General features: G+C 41.3%; 1 protein-coding gene across 2 annotated transcripts; it reads right to left on the bottom strand.

The window, feature by feature from the left end:
- Nucleotides 1–457: 457 nt before the first annotated feature.
- Nucleotides 458–20988, bottom strand: LOC100193617 (uncharacterized). Of its 2 annotated transcripts, none has more exons than XR_004858119.1 (22): nt 20630–20988; nt 17694–17829; nt 17525–17612; nt 16903–17055; nt 13645–13807; nt 13354–13538; nt 13091–13264; nt 11889–12034; nt 11612–11735; nt 10840–11020; nt 9813–9972; nt 9697–9738; nt 9454–9572; nt 9161–9359; nt 8617–8748; nt 7390–7493; nt 7106–7285; nt 4150–4289; nt 3859–4067; nt 3342–3499; nt 1329–1452; nt 458–1234 (listed from the first exon to the last, which is right to left on the bottom strand). XR_004858119.1 is itself a non-coding variant. In NM_001358847.1 (22 exons), exons 1-22 carry the CDS (start codon nt 20717–20719, stop codon nt 1083–1085), a joined length of 3090 nt encoding a protein of 1029 aa, NP_001345776.1. In that variant the 5' UTR covers nt 20720–20910; the 3' UTR covers nt 565–1082. The 2 variants fall into 2 exon arrangements, 1 of the variants encoding a protein (NP_001345776.1); NM_001358847.1 differs by having other exon boundaries at nt 565–1234; nt 3928–4067; nt 20630–20910.
- Between the last annotated feature and the right edge of the window lie 1022 nt (nt 20989–22010).

Below are 22010 nucleotides of genomic sequence, written 5' to 3'. Positions count from 1 at the left end.
TGAAAGCCTTGTTTGGATAAATAAGGATTGAAGTGTATTTTAGAAATTGAAAGGGAAATTAGTTCATATTATACTTCAATACACCTTATACCACATCAATCCACTTCAATCCAAGATTACCCAAACAAACCCGAAAGCAGAAGCTGTTCTTGGTCTTATCGGTTTTTGAACACCGCTCACCGCTACGGTTTTCTTATCGACGCTTGGGCACAGCTCCGGTTTGGAGCGCAGGGGTTGCCCGATCATGAAAGCTAAAGCATGTATAAAGGTCTCAACCGACTTGTGCAGTGCACTGAACTTTGCAGGATGCAAACATTCAGATCCTGTCTATACATATACACTTGTGCAATGTCCTGCAAACATTCAGATCCTGTCTATACATATACACTTGTGCAATGAACAATATGGTTGCCGTGCCATTTTGAACAATGCCCAGTTTTCAACATTATAATATCACTGCAAGTATCATTATATGTATATATATATGCTACACCATCCAATTTCTATAACATTATATAATTTTGCAACACAGGCAAGTGGACAATGAAACCAAACAAGGTAACTCCGCAGAACAATGCCAATTTTTCTTGCTCTCGCCGACCAAAGAACAAAACCCAATTACAATGTCCTGTTGACAAAAAAAAACATATACCGCAGCTCGTACAACCGTTGTCTTACCAACCGAAACCATATACAATCTACTCCGAACCAGTAATAAACTTTGACAACTCGGAGAATGCAACCCCACCACCTGAGGTGAGTTTCTATAACAAATGCTCTTACAAGCCCCCCCCCAAAAAAAAATTCAACAAGACGGAGCAACTGTCCTCGAGAGAAACTTTCTTGCGCAACCAAGACGGCAACAACAGGCCACGAAGAACATGGCCGACGTGACAGATTATCCAAGATGCTTCCTCACAAGGATAGAATTTTGCGAGCCTAAAATTGTCCTACCCTTAAAGGTTGGCTAAGGCTGCAAAACTCATACCAGCGACCTGCAAATCACAGGGAATTGACCAGACACCAATGGCTTATACTGGCAAAATGGCAAAAACAAGGGCGGCCAGAAATGATTTATTATGTCACTGTGCATTTGCCTTCTCAGATTTCTCTCTCTCAATTTCAATTTTTCTTTGCTCGGCATGTTGTCCTATGCCACTAGCAAGCGCCTGATAACGGAAATCCAATGTCTGCATAAGGTTCTGGAACCTGGCAGGATCAGATGCCTGCAAAGCTGTGACAAACGGACAGGCAATTTATGAGGAACTCAGCCAGATTTTTTTTTTCCAAGTGAGAACAAACATCTATTAGCAAAGAACACAGTTTACCTTGAACAGTTTCTACAAAGAAAATGAACGGATCCACCTCATCTATTGGTGAGTGTAGCTCCTCATCGTCACTGAAATCATCATCTGAGTCATCATCCTCGTCGGCTGGTTGGAAGCCTCTAGCCTGGAGGATTATAAAAATGAACGATCAAATTATCAAGCACAAGGGTCACGCCTCAATTAGAGTCAAATCTGTTCAGCCTTCCCTAGTTAGCTGATTGGGTTAGTTTGGAAAGTTGGAGGGATAATAGGACAGAACAGAGAAATTATAGGGAGTCATTAGTCAGGGAGGATATTATATGTAAGCCATGTGGGGATTAGAGGCAAGCAAGAATTAGAAGAAAAAGGCCTTGTTTCTTGCTCGGTCGTGGGCAAGGCCCCAGCTGACCCCCTCTGCCCCTCCCAACCATAACCGCCGCATATACATCTGGCATCGGAGATGCCAGGTTCCGATGAGGGTGACATGCAGCCGAAGGTGCCACCAACACAAACTGTCGGATCCCTTAGCCAAGGCGCTGGCCGACCTCGTTCAGCAGATGGCTTGCAGGGCTACGGGACAACAGACGTCTCCATGCCAGATTCCGCTGCAGATCTGTCCCAGCTTCCATCGCCTGCTTCATGTCAACAGCATTATTTTTGCTGCTGCCCTTCATGCTGCATGGGCAGTGCACCATCTTCAAACACCAGCGCCCTGGCATCCCCTGCAGACCAGCTATCTGCAGCAGCAGCTGTGTTGCTGCAGATCAAAAAGATGAAGGAGATTGCGCAGGAGCAGCTGTGTAAGAAGAGTGCCCACCGGGTGTCAGCGGTGGTGCGACTGCAAACTGCTGCACTCGGCCTTCTAGCGCGTTGGCGGGTGCGGTTGATGCACAATCTGCAGCTGATTCAAACCTGCATCCCTTCACAGCTCCTCCAAGTTGCGCTTCACCTCGTAGAGGACCTCAGTTTCGTTCGATGTGTAAGGGATCTTGGGCATGTTCCCCCTGCAGACAGCAGGCATGATGTTTGCCCCACTGGCAACAAACTCAGGGTCTGTGTCGGCAGTTGGGAAGGCGCAACCCTCCTCACCACTTTCCATCGGGGGCCCTCCTCTCTTTGTGCAGTGCGGGCTTAGGGGTGGTAATGGGCTCTAGATTTTACACTACAAATTTAAGGATCGAATCGGATTAGGATCAGGCTCTATTCCTATTGAATTTTAACTAAAATTAATTAAGGCCCCTAACTTATTGTGAAGAAACATTTGGATCGTGATGCATTACCACCCCTATGCAGACTACAACATGGGATCCACATGGCTATACATGAGCAGCTCCGGCATGCGGATGGTGTCCACCTTATATTCAGGAATCAGGAGGCAGGAAAAAGAGTTCCAATCCTTCAGTTTGAGAACAATAAAATAAGCCAAGATGTAAAAGGCCTGTTTTTAGGTGTTAGATAGATGCAGAGTTGTCACATTATAAGCTAGTTAGGTTGCAGCTCAAGGACAAGGAGGGTGTACTGTTAGAGGCGTGTGTCACATGTCTACCTAGCGCCTAACAATCGCACCTGAATTAGAGGCAAATCTGTTCAGCAATTTCTTAGTTAGCTGATTGGGTTAGTTTGGAAAGCTGGAGGGATGATAGGAAAGAAGAGAGAAATTATAGGGAGTGATTAGTCAGGGATGATATTTATATATACTCCCTTTGTCCCAATATATAAGACGTAACCACATCTGGTTTAAAGACCAAGAAATACATTTAATTTTCTCTATACTGTTGCATCGATGTACGTATGTCTAGAGAGAGCACACCTTATATTATGGGACAAGAATAAAAAGTGGTTACGCCTAATAAATTGGGACGGAGGGAGTAACTCATATGAGAATTAGAGGCAAGCAAGAATTAGAAGGAAAAGGCCTTCTGTCTTGCTCTGTCGTGGGCAAGGCCCCCTGGCCGGGCCCCTCTGCCTCTCAACCATAGCCGCCGCCACAAAATAGATGATTGTCTCACGCTAAGTGAAGATTCAAAAACAGACCTCTGCAGCTAATTTTTGCAGCTGAAGACTGCTTATTTCATCCCCGTCTTCATCATCAACACCCATCTCCTTATCGGAGTCAACTTCATCATCATCTTCTTCATCAGCATCAAAACCATCCATATCATCAGCAGCCTCTTCATTTTCCTTCTTAGCTTCTGTGTATTCGCCAGGGGAAAAACACAAGCACAATTAAAATAATTAGATACTTTAGGTGAGGTTCACAAAGGCACAATGTAAAGGAACACATCCAGTGAAAAAATAACAATAAACATAATCCAACCAAACTGGAAACAACATATAAGGGCCTGTTTGGAAGTAAAGTATTTTTACAGTTTCTAGGCAATACCATGGTTTTTAGTGATACTATAGTATTTTATGCCATAAGGTGTTTGGTGCATTTCTGAAAACTATGTTTTCAAAATCATGGTATTCTAGATACCCTAGTATCTTTGGAGTATTGGAAACTCCACTCCTACCCAAAGTTTTCATGGCATGGTTAGCTTTTGCCTAATACCTTGGTTTACAATATTGTATCCAAACTATGTCTATCAAAACTATGGTATTTTTGGAGTTCGCACTCCACCTGCAACTTGGTCCTTGTAAGCAACAAGAAGCTCAAGTGTTGCTTTGAAGATCCGATCCAAAGCTTCTGCTGGAATCTTATCAGCTGGAAGCGCGATAAGAGAGGTCAGGCCCAAGCAGCAAACTTTCTTATCATGCTCCCTGCAAACAAAGAAATACAACAATACTGGTTCATTATAGGTAGCATGAATAAGCATAACCATGCAAAAACAAACAACTGTACCTCTTGAAATTAACCCGTGCTCCACTTTTTTTAACTTGTTGTAGCATAGCAAACCAATGGTTAAAAATGTCAGCTGCAACCCCAAGTTTATTTAAAGATTCAAGGGTCAGCGCAGGATTGTAGTAGAGCGCATTAGCGATCTGCAAGTATCACAGGAGTTCTTAGGTACAAGCAAATATAGCAGAGAAAAACATGAATCAGTACACAGTGAGTTTGTCTTTGTATTGCTAGTTCTAGCCCCCATTCAGTTTCCTTTTTTGCCACTGAGCCAGACCCTGATCCATCCAGGCAGCCACAAAAAGAAAAGGTGGTTTACATCACATGATGAAATAGGAGCTAACCCATATATGTGACCTCAATGATATTTTTGCTGAAACACCTTTAGAGTGTCATTATTTAGTACCAACATTTATGATAATGACATGTTAGCACAAAGTTGATATTCTGGGTTCAATCCTGCCTTGCTTTAACAGTTTTAATTCTTTTCAGTTAACATATAAACAAATGGAAAGGCCAAGATATTTCAAACATCAAATGCAGTGTGCAAGAACCAGATCCAAAAACACCATGATACTTCATATCTTATCATTAAGGGAGTGTTTGGATACACCCACTAACTTTAGTAACTGTCACATCGGATGTTTATATGCTAGTTACAAAGATTAAATGTAGTCTAATTACAAAACTAATTACATAGATGAGGACTAAATGGCAAGTCGAACCAATTAAGCCTAATTAGTGCATGATTCACCCATGTGATACACTAATACTACAGTAAATATTCGTTGAGCATAGACTAATTACGCTTAATAAATCCATCTCGTCGTTTAGTCTTCATCTGTATAATTAGTTTTATAATTAGGCTATATTAATACTCGCAATTGGCATTCAAATGTTCGATATGACACGGATTAAACTTTAGTCAGGAAAACCAAACACGCCCTAAAACACCTAGATAGTTGAACAACATAATAGTTTTATGCACCACATTTGTCTATAGTTAAGCATTAGAGATGGAACAGTAACTGAACAAGGACATCAATCAAATACCTAAGTACATGCCTAGACCTTTTCAGTGCCAAATTATAAATCCTTAGGCACAAAAAAAACTCGGTCAAGGAGGGAATGACCATTCTCCGACCAAACAATGGTCCCGGCCCAAAAAAATCCCCAAACCCTGGCCCCCCATCACTAGCAGGCCGACGTCAATAGTCCACTCTGCAATGGCACAATCGGAGGGTGGCGCACAGGACATCATAACCCAAGGGCGGATGGGACACGAGGGGATTTTTTTAACCAAGCCAAAAAATCCGCACCCTAGGGAAATCGAACTCGGGACGTGGAGGTGCTACTCAGAAGCCTTCAATTGCTAGGCTAGGGGCCCTTTCGCAATCCTTAGGCACACATACTATGGGAAAACAATACTGCTATATTCAGCATCCCTTAAAGTATTCAACTAACCCTATTTGTACTTGCACCATACATGCCAACATCAGGAAAGTTACATGACTAGATTCCACCAGTTGAATCCAGTAAGGGCTAGTTTGGCAACTCCATTTTCCCAAGGGATTCTCATTTTTCCAAGGGAAAATGCACTAATTTCCCTTGGGAAAATGGGGTTGCCAAACTAGCCCTAAATATGTGAATCTACTAATAATTAAATTTGATCAGGAAAATTTTGAAAGCATGTAGTTAGTATCCTCTAACATTACCCACCCTCAATCGACAGCGAAGTTGGTAAACCATCCAATACCCAGACCTCACAAGTCGTGAGTATTCCTAAGGCCATGCTTGGTTAATCCCCTCCCCAATCCCGACCAACCCGACAAGCCATAAAGGGTTCAGTACTGCACTCTATTGAGATAAAGAGTAGACCTGTGATCAGGTTCCTTCTTTCCTATCTTAAGTGTTAGATATTGGAATACTATTAATAAGAATTGATATTTCATTAAGTATGCTATCCAAGCAATTTTTTAGATGCAGACAGACTGGCAAAACAAGACATACCACCATCCAGCAGCATGAATCTATCCAGCACTTGCTAGTTTCTTGTGTGTTCACAAGACAGGTATGGTTTGCCATGTTTCAGCAGTAATCAGCGGTTCCTTAGCCTGGAATAAGGATTCTCTCAGGCGAGTACCTACTAACCTTTCCATGTCCAGGTCTAGGTCGTCCTTCTCTTATCAGTTTGTGGAGTTCATGCACTACATTTGTGGGTGTTTTTCACCTTTTTAGTGAAGTGGTGGGACTAAGCTTGCGTCTCTCTTGCATGTTGGGTGGGGGGTGGGGATGGGGTAATCCAGTATAAATTAGTGTTTAGTAGTTCAGTGTGCCCAGTATTACGCCTATAAAAACAGGGTACACAGTCGTGCAGAAACCGAATCAGTTACAGCCCGATTGGTTGCCTGCACCATTGGTGTCTGGCTCACGCAATCCTGCACCGATTGATACGCACGTTTCTTACTCCCCCACGCATGCAGGCTAACTAGGGTATAAAGGTCTAGCCTGCACCTGCGCGCACAGGTTCAGACGCTGCCATGCAGCCAACCAAGCACACGCCCAGCCACGGTCAACGCATGCACGGGGCCTGGGCGCAGGAGCCCGGCCAACCAATCATGCAGTTAGCCTCCTTGGCACTGCAGCCAAACAGATAGTAGGCTATATGTAAATAACTAAATATCCTTCTGAACGAGTACAGACATTGAATTTCACTAGATAAATTCCATCCCCTGACTAGCCACAGTACAAGAAAGAATGAGGATCAGTAGTGGATACAACTAGTAAAAAACTCTTCCAAGAGATTAGTGCTTCATCAGAAAACACAAACAGCATGCTGATGTTGCAATTTTACAACTAAGAAAGGAAGACACTCAACACGGTTTTTGTGCTCAATGAAATCGATCAGCACTCAGAAAATAAAATTGTAAATAGGAGTGTTCATGTAGTAGCATCTTACCACTTGTACAAGGAGGCATTTCAAGTATGGTTTCTGTGCTCTACGTAACCGTGCAATTGTAATCCTGAGGTAGTGCTCAACCCACTGATCCACGTTGCCTTTGCAATTTTGAAAAACAACTTCAATGAGCTTGGGAGCAGGTTCAATATCAGAATCTTCCATGTTTTCGTCCATCATTATCTACAAGCATCGACGCTTCTCAGCAAAAGGTACTAGCCCTAGGCCCCTAGTATTACCCAGAACATTACAAGTCAATGGAACAATTACTCTTAAGCAAAACTTACAGATTGTAGTGCATCCCACAGGCTTTGCTGGTAATCTGGATCTTTGCTTGCAAGAAAGATATCAGTTCCCCGAGAAATGTAGTTGTCCAGTGGAACAAGAATATCTGTAGGAAGGTAACCAAAAATAGCTAACATCAAACATTGAAAAGTCAACTGATGTGAAGAGCACTTCTATTTTCAGGTTGCACTCACAGACAACAAATGCAGAAAGAACTACTTCACACAATGGGAAACATGTTCACATAGACTGTCACTTTATTCATCAGACCTCATACTTATTTATAAAATTCTTTTCAAGAAATGAATTTAACAAAAAATACCAACATACATTAAATCCGCATAATGGACAACCAGTGCTGGCAGCGCTCCCACATGAGTGGGTTCTGGGGAAGGAATAACCAAGGCAAGCCTTACCCCCTACATTTGCAGAGAGGCTGCGTCGAAATACATTACAACACACCAAACCAAATGATAATGTACACTGGATCAAAACCAAAACGGAATAAACACAAAAAAAAAGAGCACAAGCACAACAATACAACATAGTGCCAGGCTATAGAAGACTTGGTTTCAGACAGCAGCTTACAGCTACAGCATTGAAGATTAGCTTAGAGACACCAAGAGAACCTATGCTCAGTGCAGATCTCAATAGGATAACTATTTTTATCTGTTGACAGCTATCCACGTGCTTGAATGATTTGTGGCTTCCGTTGGGTTTCAACTCTAGCCTACCCAATAGCTTGAGACTAAAAGGCTTTGTTGTTGTTGTAACAGCACTACAGCAGTAACTCATGAATGAGCAAAATGTGAGCTGTATTCCATGTAACCAAAACTATATCATGACATTCATCTAACATTACAAAACGCCCAAAGGACAAAGTGTGCAACTACCCAGTAACCATTTAATATACATCCAGGAGTTTTTAATATAACATCAAAAAGAAGACTGATCTATATACCAGTCCTACATTAATAGGATAGCAACCCATCTGGACCATTACAAATGGACCAAAAGAATGTATCACTGTATCAGTGTGCTAAGCATATGGAAAGCCTGGAATATTTCTCAAAATATGACAAAGTATAAGAAGGAATGGCACAACTATAGTTGACAGATTCACACAACAATAACGTAAAAGCATGCAGCATGCGCTAAAAAATAATGACACTTTTTTCCTGAGAGAACAAAACAAAATACATAGTGCCACATCATAAAGTTAGACATACTCTCAAAGAAATCTATAGCCCAGTCATTAAGCGCTTCCATCATCAGTGGCCACAAGCTCCACATGTCCAGTGAAATTGTAGGTGAGAAAAATGTCATATAGGAAACAATTTCAAGAACTTCTTCATAAACATCTGCCAGAGAATTGGAGATTAAGTGCATGAACAAAAAGGAACAAAATAGTAGTAATACATAATCACTAGAACAAAATGGCAGTTATATAAGCATATGACTTTCTGGGAGGATATTTCTCATTATGATAGTTACATCATGGTGGTATGGATGCAACAATTGGTAAGGATATGCACGTTGGCATGGTAAATAGGTTTTCATAAATAAGTAGATAATCATACAATCACTGATGGTAGTGAATCCATAAGTTATTTCAAGCAGCACATCATTATGCAACAACATTGTTTGCCTTAAACCAAAATATAATTCTATTTGTATCCAAAAATCTGACCTGCAGACATTTTTCCACACATGTTTAGGATAAGGATGCCTAAAAGATAATATTTAACAAAGTATCCTTGAGCAGTTTAATACCTTGGCCATCAGATGTCAACATCCTGCGCATTATAGGTAACAATGTAGGTTCTATTTGCAGAAAAAGATGTGGGAGGCTGCTTATGGACTCAAGAATTGTGCTAATTGCTCGTAAGCAACCAACAGCTGCCAAAGCACCAGAATCATCAGCTTCATCATCAGCTTCTGAACTAGCCATACATCTCCAGAAAGCAGCAGCCTATCATTTTAAAACAGCAAGTTTTGTAAGATGGAAAACATTTACAGAACTTTTATTATAATATTCATGGAAAAAGACCTTGGAAAGAACATACCAAATTCTGGCACAAACCTAGTGCATAAGGTGCCATCTCTTCGCCAAATTTGTCAACAATGGTTTCTAGGGTGAATACAAGATCCTCATTCTCAACCTCATTCATCAGCTTAAAAAATTCTGTTCAGCAGGCATGATGAGCCAAAAGATTAATTTATAATCAATTTACTAGACTAAACAGGTATGTTAATCCAGAATATTAAATTATCATAAATTTACTAGACCAAGGTAACTATTTTCATACCATCAAGGAGCTGAGGAAGTATAGGTCGGATCTCATTTAAATCTGCAGAGGTAAAATTATAATCAATTATTTGGACTAGTCTCCACAATTTAGCACTAGATATACAAGATAATAACCTTTGCAAGCTTCAACAAAACAACGAAGTGCAAAGACCGAATCAACCCTCACAGGAAGATCTGGATCACGCATTCCTGAGACAATACAGTGCATAGCCTGACGAAAATTGTTCTGGTCTGAAAAGTTGATATGGGCATACTGCCCAGCAACCCATGCTGCCTGTAAAATTCAATATATCAGATCATTACTGTAAAATGAATTGATGAGATAGAAATTAATCACAACAAAAAGACCTTGAACATATTTGAAGGTCCCAGGAAGAAAACACCAACCTAGTACTACCTCCGTTCTCGAATATTTGTCACCCGCTAGTTCATTTTTGAATTAAAATGCGACAAATAAAAAAGAACGGAGGGAGTACCTACTACAGATATAAAAATACATCAGATGCTTTCATTTCATTAATATACACCGGTCAATTCGGATCATTTGATCAATAGTACCCAATAGTTTTTTATCGATTAAAGACATTGTTACAACTAATGCGACCACTGAAAAAAATAGTTGTAACTTTGTGTTAATGAAAATACGGGTGTTTAATATTTGGTAATCCCTGCATTTATACAGTTTTTTGCATGCACATATTTCAGAATTCAAACTTTAAAAAAGTTTACCCGCTAACTAGCATTTTTGCTATACAATTATTGGTCCCACACTCCCACTGAGCCAAAGGTCCTGCGTTCAATGCAGCCTCGCCGCAAAATGCAGGGGTAAGGCTTGCCTCGTTTATTCCTTTCCCAAACCCCACCCATGTGGGATTCTTCAGCACTGGATCTGTCCTTAATATAATTAAGGGTACCATGGAACTCACATTTAGAAGAGGTAACAGTTTTTTATAATATTGATTTTATTATCACGAGCAGCATGCTATATAATATAAATCAAATGTGAAGGTATAGCACCAAATCAAACTGCATTTTGAAATGGAGTACCAAGTATGTAACATTGTAGATTTAGTGTACTTCATGGTAATTTAACTTAGTCTTCTATATCATTATTGACCAGTGAAGAGCTAATATATTCCACCTTTGCTCGCAAGTGTCCAACACGACTGTTGAATTCAGGAAAGACATGTCGGACCAGCATACTCTCAAGCTCTGTTTTATATGGATCTGTTTGCTTCAGTTTATCACAGAGTGTCCCAATAGCGAGAAGAGCACCATCTTTTTGGCGATATGGCTTAAGATCAGCAGGTGCTTCATCATACCTGTTGAGTATATCATCAATTAGAAACAATGTGGAAAATAGTGGGCAATGAAATTTAGCTTGGTTTGTTCAACCCACTGACAGATATAGTGGTCACTCTACCATTTAGTGTTTTGGGAAATGCAAGCAATTTATAGGCCACAACAGCTATTATTCTAGCAGAAATTCAAATGACTGCTCACATAACATTAGAGATAAGTAGGTATAAGATATACATAACACAAGTGCTTGTCGACAGCCCAAGACATAAGCAAATCGCCAACCAGACAATCAAATGCTGGTTGCTTAAATTCTTAACAGAACATGCGAAATCTGTTTAGCGCCGTTAAATAAATAGCCCGCTAGTCACTTTAGCGCCGCTAAGTGTCTATAAACAAATAGTCTGTTAGGCAGTCTAGTGCAGCTATTGCCTGATATAGCTCCAGTAGCAGCCACCCATAGCCCCATAGCACAGAAACAAAGAGCAAAAGCATAAAGAGAAGGTGCTCCAGCCACTATAGCAGCGCTGTAACACTGTTATAGCCTACTATTTTCAACATTGATTAAAAAGTCCATAGAAGTTAACGGTTACAAGTTGGTAGGCCAAACTTACCTCCTAAAAATATCCACAATGAAATGGATGAACTTTTGGAGATTGTTTTTCCCTCGCTTTCTAATCAATTCACTCACAAAGTCCATAGCAGCTGTTCGGGGACTGTACAAATCTTCGATGATATCTGTAAACATGAAATACAACAATGAGTATTCAAAATACAACAACGAGTAATCTGGTTACACTGCTGAACTGAGACAAAAACAAGAACCACATGATTCTTATCAGTAATAACCCATTCTAACCAAGATTGATATACAGAGAGCAGTAAATTCACCATAGCCCTTGCGAACATATTCATGGGGATCTTCTTCCCATAACTTTTGGTCATTGTCATTGAAGCACATAAGAGGAAAAATTATCTCAAAAAGAAGTATATCAATCTGAGGCTGCATCATCTGATACATACTGTTCTTTGTAACACTGCAACATATAAACCAAGCAAATACTGATAAGCATTTCTAAAATCACCAAGTTGGATAACACGTAAGCAAGGGATATCATAAATTGAGTTTGGCAAAAAAATGACCTAGCACATTTTAACTGTGCACCAGAATTTTTCAAAATATTTACCAAGTATTTGGACAGTATCCCATATAGTAAGCCTTGAATATAAGATAGTGCATGATTAGTTGGGCAAAACAAAACATTCTCAAGTCAAAAGCAAGATGTTATATCCAAAGTCCAAACAGCATCATAGTCAACTATTATCATGAAGTGCCCAACTTCAGTAGGGACAAAAAAATACAAATTAAAAAAACACAGTAATGAAACAGATGTTCCTTGGATTTACCACCAGAGGCCAGAACAACCAGTGCACAGAAAGGCACACCAGGCATAGCCAATACCCCCAACAGCTCAAACATAGTCAAGCTATGGCTCCTGTAGCTGTAGGGCTTTATCAGATTTTATAATTATGTACTCCCTCTGTTCCAAATTAAAATTCGTTTTACCCTTTTATTGGATTCATACAATAATTAGTGTGTGCTTTGTATGTGTCTAGATTCATTATCTTTTATTTGAATACAGACATAAATAGCAAGTGATAAAACGAACTCTATTGTGGGACCGAGGGAGTAGTTGTTATCATTTGCTACTCAGATAACAAGATAGACTATGTCTGGCAAGACAACCTAATATGGATTGACACCTCTGAGTTAGAGCAATAACAAAGCACTTTTCCGCCCTTTTCACTCATTATGCCACCTGCACCTCACATCCTTGACCAAAGTGGCACCTGGATACATCCCTAGCGACAGTGGCGCCTGGATAGAAAGTCCAAAAGCATCACAAAGAGAATCTGTTGAAGCAACTACGCCGCCAATATTTGAGTGTGGCTGAACTCATTGGCTAAATTAATGAGAATTTCTTCTGATACAATATAAAGAAAATAGGATGATGCAGATGATGTGAAATGCTAGCAAAAAAAAGACCACTTTACAAGCGCAAAAAAGTCTTGTCATTAGCATCAATACACACCTGTTAGTTAGATACTGAAGAACAAGATTGATAACCCTATCTGGCAAGTAATCACCACTACGAATTGCATTCAGCAGCTGCATGTGGCATGCCAATATTTTTCCTGCATAAGTCTTCTGAAACATTTGAGCGAAAGCTTTACTCTCTGGTTTCTGAAGCTTCAGATCACCGAATCTGCAAACAATTAATAACAGTCAACACAGAGTAAATAATAACTACCCAAGATAGTTTGTTACATGGCAAATTGGCAATCCAAGACTGACCTGGTGTAGAGACGGTTCAGGATATGGATAGTCCATTTCTTAACTTTCCACCAGGCCCAAGATTTCCTAATCTCAGGATCCATTGGTTGGCCTTCCACAGGAACTGGCCTTTCCAACAAGTTTATAAACAAAACCATCCATGCATTGAAGACATTTGGATCAAATAGTTGCTTCGGAATCTCCAACTGGAGAAGCAAAAGAACAAATGAGGAAAACAACTAGAGATGTCTGGAAAAATTATGCAAAACAATAGCCATAATAAAAAGTTTGATTATAGAGTACAAAACATACATAAATTGATGACCAAAATATTTTACATATCAACTTGATTAAATCAGCAACTTCAATTGGTGGATTGACAATCTGAACCAATTTGCTAAAAATGCTTAGTAGACGAGGAAATGTCTCCTCTACAATGTGATATAAAGGTATCCTCTCATCCTCAGACTTGAACCTTCAAAATTAAAAAGAGACATGAGACTATGAGAGAATGTAACAACCAATATATATATATATATATATATATATATATATATATATATATATATATATATATATATATACATACACACACAATGCAAATAAAGGAACTGGTTTCATCCTGGATAGCAATACAACACAGAACACAATTAATAAGCTAGGATTTGGGTCACCAGTTGCTTGCTGTTACTTAACTCCTACAGAAAGGTAAACTGGTAAAGAGCTCTGCTTCAAAAGGCAGTGCTAAGATGCCTAGGGCCCTAGGCATGGCTGGAGTAGCAACACATCACCTAGCGCCTAGGCATTTTTTATAATGCCCTACTGCCCTTCCGGCTTGATCTATGTATGAAAACTAGGACAAATTCACATGTTCACCTTTTTGTTCGCGAATTAATTTGGAACTCATGCCTACAAACTTGTGACAATGACAAAATCTCAGTTTTACTATGTAACTTCCTAAGTCCATACAATGAGAAAAAAGTATACCCCACCCCCAAAGAAATTCCTAAGCAATGTCTGGGGAGTTCCTAGACACTAGTCAGGCCTCAGAGTGAGTGCTTGGCAACTAGTACCTAGCACTTTTTGAAACATTAGTTAAGAGTGCTATAACTACATTACAGGTCTATGACCAAATCTCAACTTCAATCCATGGTCCTCCATCCAGTGGTAAGGTTACAGAATCATTCTAGAACCTTGGTTGCCTTCAGAGGCGTAGCCAGGATTTTTCTTTAGGGGGGCCAATACATATATAACTACAGTTATAATGTTAATAAATAGAATATATATATATATATACAATATACAATAGTCATTAGTAATAACAATTAACATGGAACATAGACACAAAAATCAATATTGAATATGCACAACGATCATCAACTGCAAATTCGTTTTTGTGAGTTTATGTGAATTTCACAATGTGGAAAAATATGCATACATATACAAATAAAACAGGAGCACTCTACTACAACTCATTGCTACTCTTGAGCTGTCAAACATGATTATAACTATAGAAACCAGAGATTCGAATTCATGTGCTCAGATATGAATCTCTTATCATGTTATTACTTTCTATGGTGTCAAGACCTCAAGGAGGACCGGTATGCCTCTTGGAAGTTAGAAAATTTGCAGTGATTATACAAAGTTTGAAGTTTAAACAGAACAGTTAGAATACCCAATTAGGGTTTTGGAGACTTCCCTGTGTATTTACCCTCTCGTCCCTCTGTAATGGGCCAGGCCCAACTCCAAGCCTATTAATGCATCACCCCACCCTATTCTAGGGTTAGGGTTTCCCACATGGTATCAGAACCAGATTTTTTCCCTCTTTTCCCAGCCGCCGGCGCCTCCTCAATCTCCACCGACCGTCGGCACTCTCCATCCCTCTTCCACCGGGGCCCCCGCTCGTCCTACTGCCACAGCCCCTGCGGCCCATCGTCCGGCCTCCACCGCTGACAACGGTCGATGCCCCCGCAAGGGTGGACGCGGGGGTGGCAGCTTCACCGGTGGAGGTTCCACCGGCCTCCCACCCCGCCTCGATCGTCGTTGGAAAAGGTTCCACTCTGTCGGTCACCTCAGTAGGTGACTCGGTTCTCACTGGGTCGTTCTATCTCAACGACGTTCTTGTAGCCCCCCACATCACCCACAATCTCCTTTATGTGTGTTGGTTCAGCACCGACAATTCTTGTTCTATTGAGTTTGACCCCTCTGGTTTTTCTGTGAAGGATCTGGACACCAGGACCCCTCTCGCTCGTTGTGACAGCACTGGGCCCCTCTACACGCTCCGGCCTTCCTCCACCGGCGCGTCTCCACCTCCCGTCCTAGTCTTCACCACCACCTCCACCACTTGGCATCGTCGTCTCGGCCACCCAGGACCTGACGTCATGACCAAGCTTTCCGGCAGTTTAGATTCTTCTTGTATTAGCCTATTAGGGGACATTTTGAGGGCCTCTGTCATGCTTGTCAACTTGGCTGACATACTCGTCTCCCTTTTACTACCTCATCTTCTCGGGCTGAGCAGGCTTTTGACCTAGTTCATTGTGATCTCTGGACCTCCCGTGTACTCAGTTTTTTGGATATAAATACTATTTGGTAATTTTGGATGACTTTTCCTATTTTCTCTGGACTTTTCCTCTTTGGTTGAAGTCCGACACTTTTCCCACCCTCACACACTTCTTCACCTGGGTCTCCACCCAGTTCCGTTGCCCAGTTCGTGCACTGCAGTGTGACAATGATCGCGAGTTCAATAACCACGCCTCCTGGTCATTTTTCCTCACCAGTGGCATTCAGTTGCGTCTCTCATGCCCCTACACCTCTGCCCAAGGTCTCTTCCCGCACCCGCGCAAGTACGCCATCGACATTCTAGAGCGGGCTGGCATGTCCAACTACAAGCCCCGCTCCACGCATGTCGACACTCAAGCGAAGTTCTCTGAGGACGACAGGCACCCGGAAGTCAACGCGACATCTTACCGGAGCCTGACCGACGCGCTTCAGTACCTCACCTTCTCCCGACCCGATATCGCCTACGCCGTCCAGCAGGTGTGCCTCCATATGCACACCCCACAGGAGCACTATCTCACCGCTCTCAAGAGGATAATGCGCTACCTCTGCGGCTCCCTCAACTACGTTCTGCGTGTATTCCTAGACTTTCGGTCCAGTCTCCGACATCTTCACCAAGGGGTTACAGACGAGTATATTCCTAGACTTTCGGTCCAGTCTCAACATATATACTGGATAGAGTTGCTACTGCGTGGGGGTGTTAGAATACCCAATTAGGGTTTGGGACCTTCCCTATGTATTTGCCCTCTCGTCCCTCTGTAATGGGACAGGCCCAACTCCAAGTCTATCAATGCATCACCCCACCCTATTCTAGGGTTAGGGTTTCCCACAAGAACAAACATACAAGGAAGATAATGCAAGACTGGTCAAATTGATGGTCTAGTAAACATTCAGATGAGGAAATCAGAAACAAAAACAAAATGCATTGAGTAATATAAAAATGAACGAAGTAAGAATGAAGTCTAGCAACCAAACAAAAACGGAACAGGAATACAAATCTATAAGGATACTTACTCATATTTTCTGGCAAGAACCCTTAGGACATATAAAGCACCAAAAATTTGATTCTGTAAGTCTATGTTGTGTGAAACCCAGTGAAGGAGACTTGGCCACTGCTCAGGATAATCAGAATGAATAATTGTTTTGATACTTTCTCCAAGCTGGGCTCTACAAATAACCAGAAAACGTTAAAACAATGTTTCCATAAATGACAATACAAAATTATAACATTTCCACCACAAGATGGCAGACTTTCAACTTTATCAAAAGAGAAATGTTAATGATGGTATTACAATATCATAGTGTCTAAAAACATTTGAACTGATATTTCTATTAAATAGTCAACCCATAAGGCCTAAAGAGACAGGACCAAACAAGTATGAGTTAAACGATATGTCAAGATTTTTGTACCTAATGCTTCACTTGCAATCAAAAAGACAAACAAAGAATACTCAAAACAGCAATTCTCCATATCTAATTTAGCACAATCATTATCATATAACAGGGGGATGAAATAAGGTTGATGTGCTAATAATCAGAACCATGTTGGCACTGAAAATGTCAAAGCCTGATCGGTAACACTTTTGTAGCCATTCCAACAGTTAGGAGGAAATTTAGGGTACTACTAAGTATTTACCTTAACAAAGGGGGCACTTGAACAATAAAACCAAGTACGTTTTCACGAACCATGGCCTTGTCACTTTCCAAAACTTTCGGAGACTCATCTACATAAACAAAATAAATATATTAATTTGAGTTAGCAGAGCATAAGCAAATTCAACGGCATGCCAATAACATCTGCAGACCTGGATCATTGGGTGACCAGTTTTTCGCAATAAAATTCTTGAAATGAATGCTTGCAACCTGTCTTACAGCCATATCACAACTTCCATCGACAATGATCTGTAACAATCTCACCAAATGCTGTGGTGTGAACTGGAACTGCATAAATTGGAGAAACATCAACTTAATTACATGCTCAAAAGACAAGAAAAACAGCCTCTTGGATACATCCTGCATTGCCCATATAAATTGCATATCCATTTTCACCCAAAAAAATGGCACATGATGCAGTAGAAGTAAAAAATAAAAAGGCAAATTGAGAAGAGAGTCCTCTCCAGCATGAACTCATACATAAAAAGGGGCATTTGATCATATCCTAATACAATAGTCCATGGCAAAACACAGTAGATCTAATTTTCAACTTCAAATGAACTCACAGACCAAAAAAACATTAATCCTCACTCATTAAACTCAGATTCTTTAGTGCCACTGACTGTCCCACGTTTACCGCGCTAGTGTTGTGCTCCTCCAAAATAAGTACTACCTCAGTTCTCGAATATTTGTCGTCCGCTAGTTAATTTTTGTACTGAAACGCGACAAATAAAAAACGGAGGGAGTATAAGCTAACGGTTCCAACATCCATGTCAGTTTTGGAACAAGAGAGGCCCTTAACACCATAAGGGATTATGAAATGGGGATATGTAACAAGACAAATGGGAGGTCTTGCATAGGGGCCACTAACCAGGCATATCAGTTCATAATGCAACAGCTGTAGTTTAGGTATTACACCAATTAAGTTGTATTTTGTTTAGTTATCCTTAGATTTCCTTTAATGTCTACATTCAGCTATGATTCAACAATACAAGGATACCATCGATATCATTCCCTATTAGTCAAGCCAGATAAATAAACAAGTATTTCTCTGCCAGTGGTTCTATCAATCCACTATGTAGTCTACAATTCTCTTAAAATTTCACCTTCAGGAATGAAAACTGGTCCTCCTTAAGAGCACCATTTGCCCTGAAATGATGTATCCTGAGTTCATGACACTGCGTTATTAGAGCCAACACCTTGCATTCCACCAATAAGTTATAACTTCACTTCAACTCAGGCTAGACAGGCATCACAGTGGATATGATGGCAATAACATGGCACATCAAGTGGTTATGTCCCCACTAAATTGATATTTGTTTGTGCAATTGCAGAATCTATATCCTCCATATTGTCCAATGCTTGAATGCAGGTGCCATTGGAAGTGAAAATCGCAGAAAAGGTACTAGATCAGTAGGCACTGTTGCTTGTATCAACACAAGAAGATCAAGAGGAAAGCTTTCCCTTGATACCTCGCTACAGCCCCAAGCTCACTACATGGCCAGCATCCACACAGCCTCCCAAGTCACCCACTGACATTGCAATCTAACACAAGCTCCAACAATATTGAAATGAAACCATGTCAACATCATGGCCTCTTGTTGTATAGGATTCCAAATTGTACTTCAGACAGCCAGGGATACGTTGTCATGCAAGGGTGTCAGATGTTGTCATGTAGAGAGGCCCAAACAAGTTCAAACAATTCACAGCATATATGGCAACCATGATAATTGTGTGCCACCGAATGTTACTGGAGATCTCAAATTGCCACTGGAAAGTTATGGTCCCCCTCCTAAACCATCACTTCATCTTGTTTATTGCCTTGCAACAGTACACGATGGGACAAAAACTGAATTCTCGATTACTTGTGTATTACCTACTACCAATTCCATTTGATATAGGTGGCACGTAGGGGCTAAAGAAGATGAATTGGAGGAATAGGGGTGTCCTTCACTTTTTAATGCCAAATCAAAGCATTTGATCACACACAGAGAATTAACCCTAAGCAGAATGTGTTCATCTTTCTAAATTACAATTCAAAAGGTACAGGATACCTCTAAATTACCATGAACTGATCATGACACTAGAAAGGGAAAGTTGGATATGTACCGTTAAAAGATTACAACTTTAGATATATACCATTGCTATCTCACTTACGTGTGGGGTTCACATGAGTCAATGACATGTGGAGCCCATGGTATATATCTAAAGTTGCAATCTTTTAATGGTATAAATCTAATTATTCCCACTAGAAAATGCATCAAATTACTTAGAAAGCTCATCAAATAATCAAAGACTGAGCAAACAACACTCAGTGCACCATCTTGACCAATATATGTTACACAAGTATCACAACTGGAAGCTTTTAAGCCAATCCAATCAGCTGACCCAAAAAACGAAAATGTTTTGTGGTAAATGTACTATTAAAAGCGAAATTGGAACAACCACCAAAAGTTAGCACCCTAACCTCAGTTTTAATCCTTTGCAACTGCCAAACAGAATTTGTAATCACGATAACAATAAAACAAATAATGGGATACTTTGGAACACCAGTACGGATTTCAAAAACGACACCTTCATATTGTGATCGACTATGTAGCCCATTTGAATATGTTGACCCGCTAACCTATCTGTGCTCGAACAGTTAATCGAGTCACCAACTTTTTGGCATCGCCTCGCAGTGTAACTGATATTACTGTAGGAGACCCCAGAAAACTTAATGAACCTAACAACTCAAACCCGCTGCAACAGTACAGTCAGTACCAAATTACCGCAGTACAGCAGTGAAACTTGCACAAGTACCGAGCACGATACCACGAAAACACACACGAACCCTGTGCATCGGAATAATCAGAGCACCAACGACGAATACAAAGGCCCCCTGGAAAAAAAACCAAGCGCTCGAAGTATCGACCTCCCAGATTCGCGCACATCGAGCCCCCAGATTCGCGCGCGGATCACCTCGAAGACCCAGCTATCGACTCGCGATCAAACAGTAACAAGACGCCTTCAGAGGGGTTTGGATACTGAGGAGGAGCTGAGGTCCACCATCGGGTGACGAGACTACGGAAGGCGACGAGGCGCTCACCTGGTTGAGACTCTCCTCTGCAGCTTTGCGCTCCTCAGGAACGTGACTGAGCGCGGCGCGCAGCACGACGGCGAGGCTTGGCAGATCCATGTCCACCTGCGCCAGCGGCTGCAGGTTGTGCCAAAGAGACTGGAGGGCGGAGGCGGAGACCAACCTAGCCCGGGGGGGCAGGACTCAGGCTCGGGCTCCGCCGCCGCCGCGAGGGGACGGGGGTGGAGAGCGCTGAGTGGGCCGTGCGGGCGTGGGGGTGGCGGTCTCTCCTCCTTTTTGGCGTCGCGAGGTCTTCGGGGCGGGGGCGTGCGGGAGAGAGGCAGGGATCAAAATGTATTTAACCCTAGGGTTTGGTCCGGGTGCGGCGCGAAGGGTGGGTTGGTGACCATGGGATGTTATGCTGACAGATCGGACCCAGCAGTCAGGAGATCCTCTGTGCCGGACTGACCGGCCTCGCTGGTGGCTGCGGCTGCCAGCAGGGGTCACCTGCCGGGGCAAGCACAGAGCCGCAGAGAGACAGCTCACAGCTGGTTGCCTGGTTACAGCGCCTCTATCATTTCGCTCGTTTTGGATTAGACACGCCAAACGCCGATTGGTCGAAATTCCTACATTAGAAGATGGAGTTTTCCTTTACATTAGAAGATGGAGTTTTCCTTTAGGGATAATTTAGGAGTCACAAAATTAAAAGGGATTAGAGGGGCTACAAAATCGAAGGGGATTGAATAAACTTTGACTAGCAAACTAGACCTCATGGAGATGTAAACGCGGAAACTCGGTAAACAAAGACGGATTCCCCATCTCGTTCCTCGCGGAGACCCGTTAAACATGCACATGACGATGTTTTCGTATACTACTTAATAATAAAATTAATTAATTATCTTATCAAGAGATTACTCATTGTACAAATGTGTTATTTTTTATGTACACATAATAATTTCTTACATCTCACAATATATAGAAGTAATGATGTTTTGCGTTAATAACAAAGAATCTATATCCTAATTATAATTTAAGCGGGATCCCAATCCCCACTTAAATCTCCGTCGTGGATTTATCCCGTAGAAGATGGGGAAGAAATGCACCCTGCAAGCGTTTGTGGATATCCCTGGGGAAGTTTTTATGTCGTGAGGAAGGAGATGGGGAGGTATTCCCCGACAGCGAATTACTCATTGTCATCCTTGTCATCCCTAGATTCAATCTCTACTACTCTATAAGGACGCAAGGAGGGCGTCCACTGTAATACCCAACTTTGAAATATAAGAGAAAGAAATAAATCTTCATGTGTAGTACCTTTTCATTCATGAAAAGTATTAGAAGGCAAAGGTAAAGTGGATAATTCCTTAATAAAATATGCATCATGCTGAATTTATTTTGTGTGAGTGCATTCACT

The sequence above is a fragment of the Zea mays genome, chromosome 5 (genome assembly GCF_902167145.1).
Source record: "Zea mays cultivar B73 chromosome 5, Zm-B73-REFERENCE-NAM-5.0, whole genome shotgun sequence".
Taxonomy (NCBI): domain Eukaryota; kingdom Viridiplantae; phylum Streptophyta; class Magnoliopsida; order Poales; family Poaceae; genus Zea; species Zea mays.
This window is presented reverse-complemented; position numbering and strand designations above follow the sequence as displayed.

What these genes read in the sequence shown, in the direction of transcription:
- LOC100193617 (NM_001358847.1), bottom strand. Translation starts at nt 20,719, where the DNA reads ATGGATCTGCCAAGCCTCGCCGTCGTGCTGCGCGCCGCGCTCAGTCAC. An exon ending in CAGAGGAGAGTCTCAACCAG is followed by an intron (nt 17,830 to 20,629) that starts GTGAGCGCCTCG and finishes CAATTTATGCAG; the next exon opens with TTCCAGTTCACACCACAGCA. An exon ending in ATTGTGGATATTTTTAGGAG is followed by an intron (nt 11,021 to 11,611) that starts GTAAGTTTGGCC and finishes TATACTCAACAG; the next exon opens with GTATGATGAAGCACCTGCTG.